Source organism: Diplotaxodon limnothrissa, linkage group LG6 (assembly GCF_057381915.1).
Source record: "Diplotaxodon limnothrissa isolate DT_005_m linkage group LG6, D_limnothrissa_male_GT1.1, whole genome shotgun sequence".
NCBI classification, from domain to species: domain Eukaryota; kingdom Metazoa; phylum Chordata; class Actinopteri; order Cichliformes; family Cichlidae; genus Diplotaxodon; species Diplotaxodon limnothrissa.
Genome location: NC_140601.1, coordinates 41,690,497 through 41,698,191, shown reverse-complemented (window position 1 = coordinate 41,698,191; position 7,695 = coordinate 41,690,497). Strand labels below are relative to the sequence as shown.

The 7,695-nt window shown below is 36.9% G+C and overlaps 1 protein-coding gene and 1 pseudogene across 1 annotated transcript; both read left to right on the top strand.

The window, feature by feature from the left end:
- Positions 1 to 1,588: 1,588 nt before the first annotated feature.
- LOC146631273 (G2/M phase-specific E3 ubiquitin-protein ligase-like) lies at positions 1,589 to 2,542 on the top strand (annotated as a pseudogene).
- Positions 2,543 to 2,900: 358 nt separating this feature from the next.
- LOC146631272 (G2/M phase-specific E3 ubiquitin-protein ligase-like) lies at positions 2,901 to 4,939 on the top strand. Its single transcript, XM_085356479.1, has 3 exons — positions 2,901 to 3,043; positions 3,982 to 4,196; positions 4,704 to 4,939. Exons 1-3 carry the CDS (start codon positions 2,916 to 2,918, stop codon positions 4,937 to 4,939), a joined length of 579 nt encoding a protein of 192 aa, XP_085212605.1. The 5' UTR covers positions 2,901 to 2,915.
- The last annotated feature ends 2,756 nt before the right edge of the window (positions 4,940 to 7,695 follow it).

Here is a 7,695-nt window from a genome sequence, read left to right as displayed (position 1 = left end):
TATATATTGCAAGGGTGGCTAACTATGTCCTCTACAGCTATGGACCCCCCCGTACTATCTCTGTTTAATTTACTTTCAGGCTGATTGCTGTTCATTGCCTGTATATGGTGTGTTCAGCTAATCACAACCTTGGACATTAGTGTTGCTCGGGGAACGTCGAAGAAACTAGAAACGATCTAGTTGCCGCTCTTGGGGGTTGTAGTTCACCACTGATACAGGGCTTACAATTTTTAACCTGATCTGAATTTCTTAATTGTCAGCCTTTGGTCAACAGTCCTTCAATAATATATGCCCCCTGTTAAAACTATATTTAGTCGCTAATGTTGTCTTTTGAGTCATAGCACAGCTGGAGCACAACTACAGATCAGAAATAAAATGGAAGACCATGTAGGAACAAAGATGTAAAAACATGTTATTGTTAATCTCATTTCTAGATACAGATTGGCATCATGAGAAGGACCAGTGATGGTATAACACCTGTTCGAGGAAAGTCACTTCCGGTTGATGTTCATTCTCACTGGTCAACTGAGCAAATCTTGTCTGCCAGCGTGAAAAAACATAAGGACTTTAACCAGGCCATGGCCGATGGACCCTATGTACTGCTATACCCTGATGCAAGGGAAGTTAGCACAATTCCTGGAACCAACACCCCTTTCACCATCCAAAAATACAAGGATGCCATAGGGAAGGCCTATCAAAGAGTAACTCTCTACATTTGTAACCATGATGACTTCTTTAATACTGGTAAGTGATTTTGATAAAGCAGTGACAATCATAAAGTTTAGATATTAAAAATAATTCAAGATTTTTCCAAAAAATGTTAATCAGAGAGTGACATGATTTTGCCACAGATTTTAAATATATTTAATTTGTGCTGCATAGCCAAAGTGTTGTATATGTTTGCTAATTGTTAGATATACCTTTCAATACATACATATATTTAAATTAGACTGTATTTTTTGAATCATTGAATATTTGCAGATTGCAACACAGAGTGTGAATCTGAAGAGGACAATGAAGTTCAAGTAAAAGTAGTAGAAAGCCCACTGTCGGACACTGTGGTTAGTCTTTTTTTTTTTTAACGGTGTTTTGTGTGTGTGTGTGTGTGTGTGTGTGTGTGTGTGTGTGTGTGTGTGTGTGTGTGTGTGTGTGTGTGTGTGTGTGTGTGTGTGTGTGTGGGTGGGTGGGTGGGTGTGTGTGTGTGTGTGTTTGTATACACCAATATAATCAAGAAAAGTTTAAAGTTTTAAAAAGTGCTGTTAATCTTATTTTACTACTTATCAGGTATGGGATTTTCCAGATAATCACAGCACGCCGGAAAGAGCACCTTCAAGAAATAGGTAAGTTTTGTATTGTGGAGAATACAGTGCGGCGACCGTGAATAGGGTGGAGCCAAAATACATTCTTGTGTATTATATTGTAAATTCTGAAATTATTTAAATTCTTTACAGGGGGTCAAACTTGCAAACTTCTTCTGAAGTAAGACTCTGAAAAATGTCATTAATAATTATCATACAGGCTACAAACATAAATTATATTAACTGTTCATATATTTTTGATATTTAGACTCAAGGTCCCTGCTACAGGTATGTTTTGGACACAGAAATTTGTGTATTGACACACTAGACTAGACCAATAAAATATTAGTTAACTTTAGATTTTAAGAAATGTTCTACTTTGCCCACTAAATGTTTTTCATTGCAGCACATACACAAGTGTTTATGCACCGATTGTAATTGATAGTGACTCAGACAAAGAAGTTCTCATCGAAAAGGATGAGAGTGAAACACAAAGGTAAGTATACATTTAAATGTGAGAATGTAAATATGATAAAAGTGAGTAATAACATCCTCATTTTATGTGATATTTAATAATTTTTTTATGTTCTAGTACAAATGGCCTGTCTGCTGCAGAAGTACTCGAAGAGCTGGCGTCTAAGACAATAAAAACATCTGTCAGCAGATTTAATATAAACAGGGCAAATGTTTGGGATGGAGCAGCTCGGGGCTTTAGACGTGTGTCTTACAACCCAACTGATGATATACTTGTGAAGTTCAGCGATGATGCAGGACAGCGTGAAGATGGAATGGATAATGGTGGTCCTAAACGTGAATTTTTGACATTATTAATGAAATGCCTTAGATCGCGATGAATCTTTGATGGACCTGAGGACAGCAAATTTCTTACATTTGACAGCGCTGGTGAGAAATTTATACCATCTGACTATAAAATTAAATTAATACATTCTGAAGTTAAGCTTGGATGATAAATTTTTTATTAAAATAAAAAGGCATATAATTTAAAGCATTATTTTAGCATAACTAACTAAATAAATCCATTACCAGCTGCAAGAGAGGATGAATATTTCCTTACTGGCAGAATGATTGCCACATCATTGGTACATGGTGGTCCAGGGCCTGCCTTCCTCTCCAAGACACTCTACCAGCATCTGATTGGGACAACAAAGTCTGATGTGGTGGAGGTCACGATTGAAGATGTAACTGATGAAGCTACAAAAGCTTTTCTGTTGGAAGTATGTTGATTTAAATATTCGATTGTAAAACTACAATTTCCTTTGTTATCACAAAGCTTGATGTGTTAATTGCACATTGGACTGTAACGCTGTGCTCCATAGTAGTTGTAATTTTAATCAACATGCTAAGTGTACCAATGTTTGTTAATTATGAACAAAGATAAATGTTTGACTTTAAGTAGAGGAGTAGAAAACAATACCAGAATAACATGCTTTAAAATATAGACCAAACATTGAAGTGCACTAGTAATTATATTTAAAATGATTTTGATGTGAACGTCATGGACAACAACCTTGTGATACTGCAATTTTCTTTTTTTTATTATGTAAACACTAGATATCCAATGCTGCAACGCTGAAGGAACTCCATGGGTGCATTGAAATGCATTGCAGCTTATTGCAGACAGCTGGCTGCTATGTATTTCCGGACTCTTTAGATGGTAAAGGCAACATCATTAAGGACTACCTTAAGTGGTACATCATATACCGCAACCACTTCTCAATCCAAAGGTAACATATTTGTAAGTATTTGGACTGATACTAAATAATGGGGCAATGTAGCTACAGTATTTTAATAATAGTTTTTTAACAAAATTGTTTTTTAAACCATAAGCAACACTATAATGAATTGATAACAGACCACAGCTACAGAAGCCGCCTATTCTTTTGACCAAATTTTTTTTCGAATAATATGTATGTTTCTGCTTAATTTTACAGTTTTGCATCTTCCCTTTTTACTTATCGTTTCCATGGTTAATTATACTTTGAGCCTAATGTTTGCAAAAAGTTTTTGAGTTATCATGCATGTGCTTTACTCAGTATGGAAAAAATCATGTGAAGCTGCGAGGACAGAGATCAAATTTCAAACTTTTAAACACTTATTCTATTAGAATTCTTGTTACTTATCAGTCCCCGCATAAAACTGGATAAAGCTGCAAACACAAGTTCAGCCAGTGACCATGTTTAGGCAGGTACTTTAAAAAAATGCAGTGCAAATTTGATTTTTGCAGGTGGTTTGATCTTTTACATTATTGATTTTATTGAGAATAAACCGTACTGTACTGACTGAAAATGCATTTGCAACATTGTGGCTGAAGTAACTTAAGCTCCAGTTTCCAACATTCACTTGCTGATGAATAGAAATGCAGATGGTAAAATATAAATTCGGAAGGTGGCATGGTGGAGCAATGGATAAAACATCAGACTGGGATTCAGAAGGTAGCACGTTCGATGAGAGCCCACACACCAGGTGTGTCCTTGAGTAAGACAGCCAGCACTAACTCACTGCTCACCCCAAGGGTGATGGGTTAAATGCTGAGATCTAATTTCCCCCTAGGATCAATAAAGTCTGTAAAATTCATTGTGCTTTCGGAATAATTAAAATAAAACATTCAAAAAGTGTTTTTCATTTTTTTATTGTAGTGCTGATGACAATTTTCCCCTTATAGATTTAAGGATGGCCTCGCAACACTTGGTGTAATCCATGCCCTGCAGCAGCATCCTTTGTTGTTCCAACCCTTCATGTGCTCAAGACCAGAGCCGCTGACATCTGATTTTTTAGAGGACATGTTTGCTGTGGTCCTGAGCGAACCTGGCAGTTCAAGACGGCAGGAAGAAACCAGGGTGCTTGGATTCTGGCGAGACTATCTGATAGACGCTGAAGGTTTGTTTAATACAAAACTTGTACTGCAAACAAATTTCTACGATCAGTGAAAACCAATAAAGCAGCTCTTTCATGAATATTACTTTTATGATATATATTTTTTAAGTTTAAACTGTCAGGTGATATTTCTGCTATAGAACAGAAGCACTTTTTTTGTCTTTTAGCAGTTGAATCTCATCCCTTGGGGGATGAATGTGCTGCCAGCAGTGGCTATTGGGGAGCTACCTAGCATGAACAAAACAATAATAACAGAGTCAAATTATCACCTTTACAGTTTCTGTTTAAAATGGAAAAATTGTACCGCAATAGTAAGTCACCACAGAGCTGCTGTTTTATATATTTTTTTATATTGAACTGGTATGGGTGTTTGTGCTATTAATCTTGGAAAAACAGTAAAAACATAACACTTTGGAACATTTGAGGATCCAAGTTTCTGATATTCTGCTTTGTATTTGGAATTATTATAAAATAAAGAATTATCTTTAGCTACATTCTATTTAATTATAGATACCAAAACAGCAGTCTCCCTACAAGACATCCTGATGTTTGCCACGGGCCTAAACAGCATTCCACCAGCTGGAATGGAACCAAGACCAAGATTGCTGTTTGGTGATGCATCACGTTTCCCAATTGGGAAAACATGTGCAAACACCATTGTGATACCAATGGCTCAGTCATATAAGCAGTTCCAGGATGATATGGACTTTGGAATATTAAACTCTCCTGGTTTTGGTCTGTATTGATCGACTTACAGTTTGATCCTCACACTGTAATATAGTCCTCATTTCAACTGTGTTTTTGTTCTTATACAAAAAGGTTTGTTTAAAGAAATTGGCTAGATATCTGTTGGGCCAAGGCCTTTGTTTTAGTTACAATGCTAAAGTAAATGTCTGTGATTTGAAAGGATTACTTTTTAGTACCCTTAGCTTTAGAATTCCCTTTACTACTATCCAGCATTTAGAATAGATATATTCATAGATATTGTACATTTTACACAATTTGTATTTCAGTGCAAAGTGTAATTTGCCTTGTTAACGTTAACAATAAATCTTATTACTTAAATTAGAGTGTTTTTACTCCTTTATTTTATATCAACCTGTAGGCTATTAATAAAGCTAATAATACCAACACGTGTCTTGCATTTAAGGTGGAGGTTAAGAGAGTCTTCACAATATCATCTGTTAGGATAAATAATTTATTTGATCTCATCGTCACAACTGATATTCTTATTTGGAAAAACACAAAGGCTATTTTTTTAAGTGACTATAAACTGATGAACTATAATTGTGATCTACTTGAAGCAAAAAACATTTTTTTTTTGCCTTAACAAAAGTGCAGGTGGTGCATTATTATAACCACAAAGTGGAATCCACAGTTCTGGGATGTGTGGGAACCTTGGCATTACAACCCAGCAAGTCCTTTTAGTCTGATGTAGTTCTCCACACAAGATTCCAATGTCTGTGATGAACTGAAGCCACTGTTTAGTCCTTCAAAATATTCCTGTAGGTGAGGGTCTCCACAGAAATCGGGAGTTGAACTCATCCTGAACTGGCTCAGCTCTTGATGTCCAACTGCAAGGCCACAGTCGCGTCCACCAAACCTAAAAGTTTGTACAAGGAAAATTTTTACTATTAAAATACTAAGAAAACGCTACAACATCCTTGTCTCTGTAGGGGGGGGGGGGGGGGAATTATGCTTAAAGTGAACATATGCTTTTACTTAAGACCACTGGCTGTATTATGGCATTGAATAGACTAGAAGGTGGTCAGAGTTCCTGTAACTACCTGTCTTGAACAATTGACTTGCTGAAAACATTGGCAGATTTTTGTCATGTATTTAAGGAGATAATATAAAACGGCTTTTCATAAATTTTAGCACTGGAATCAACATGTGAAAAAAGTAGACCTATTTAGTCCAAATTTTGGGTGGTACAAACACTGTGGTGTCTGTTTTTTATGACCATACAGTAAAAGAAGACTATATGATCAAGTGCATAGATCAGTGCGCCCCAGGGTGACTGTGGCTACAATGTAGCTTGCCATCACCAGTGTGTGAATGTGTGTGTGAATGGGTGGATGACTGTTTGTGTAAAGCGCTTTGGGGTCCTTAGGGACTAGTAAAGCGCTATACAAATACAGGACATTTACCATTTAGAGATTAAAAGGTGCTAAAAAAAAATGTCATTTTTGTGATTTCTACTTAAATTACAGACTTTTGATTTTTCACATTTTAAATTGACAAGAGTGATACAAACCTATGAGGCAGGTAATACATCACATCCGGTTTACCAGATGGACAGCGTGACTGGCTAACTGGACGGATCAGGTGCGTGTTCCACTTTCTTTTGCATTCATCCAGATCCCTCTGAAGCACAGCCATGAAAATGAAGCGCACCAAGCACATGTGTTCATGACTACCATTAAAGAGGTGCATTTCCTTCATGTCACTCAAAAGGTCCATCCAGAACTGTGTTCTAGAAGAGACAAAAACATACCATCAGTTCAAAATCACTATCCTTCAAAGCCTCACTATTTCTTACGTTTATGAAACTGTTTCTTGAGTTGATGTAAAGTGCGTGCATTTTGGATTTCTATTCATCTCACTTTCTTTATTGACAGTTTAAATTTTCTATCTTATACTTGGCTACACATTGAAGCTATAAAGGAAAGGTGGTGTAATACACATCAAGGCTTCTGCATCACAGACTATATATTACAGCCACACTTTTATTTGCTTAATATAGTTGTTTCTTGAAAAATTTTAAAACCTACCGCTGTTTTCTGAAGTACGACCACCAGCTTTCAATTCTTTGATTTGTTATTGAAGATCCATACATATGACTGGCAGCTCCTGCAAAAAAATCCTGATGAGATGACCGTAAGGCACAATGCATTGCTGCCATCGTCCCATTTTCAGTGCCGCAGTCTGTGCGAAGTCGCACTGGTATGACTCCAAACTCTGAAGCACACTGAACGTAGTGTTGAGCTATGACTTCTGGGTTGCTGTTAGTTGCTCCGCAAACCAACCATAATATCTTCCGCGAATAGCCATCAATACAACCACTGATAGTCAAACCATATGGCTTTAATTTGTCATATCCATCAACATGCCAAGTGTGGTTTGGTCCAGGTGAATCGTAAACTCTTCGTAAAAACTTTTTCTTTGAGCGCTTTTGGACTCCAGATGGGTCGAGCTCTGCCATCATCACCATTACATCATGCCTTTTCACAGAAAGATGGTGTTTCTGACGCAGTGTCTGCCACATTGAACGGTATCCATAATGTTGACCAGGTCCCTTCAGCTCTTCTATTATTGCAGCACGAATCAAGGCCTGAGTTGAGTAATGTTTTTTGCGGGACAGTGATAAACTTCTTAATCTACTTTTAAGTGTGGTCAGACTGATCTTCTGTTTATGTTTTGAGGCCAAAATGTCCAATGTTTCATTATAGGAGTAACCGTCTCTGAAATATTTCTGAATGAGGTCTTCAATGGAAATGTT

Coding starts and splice junctions, on each gene's coding strand:
- LOC146631272 (XM_085356479.1), top strand. CDS start 2,916: ATGCATTGCAGCTTATTGCAGACAGCTGGCTGCTATGTATTTCCGGAC. Junction 3,044..3,981: donor AACCACTTCTCAATCCAAAG/GTAACATATTTG, acceptor TTCCCCTTATAG/ATTTAAGGATGGCCTCGCAA. Junction 4,197..4,703: donor CTATCTGATAGACGCTGAAG/GTTTGTTTAATA, acceptor ATTTAATTATAG/ATACCAAAACAGCAGTCTCC.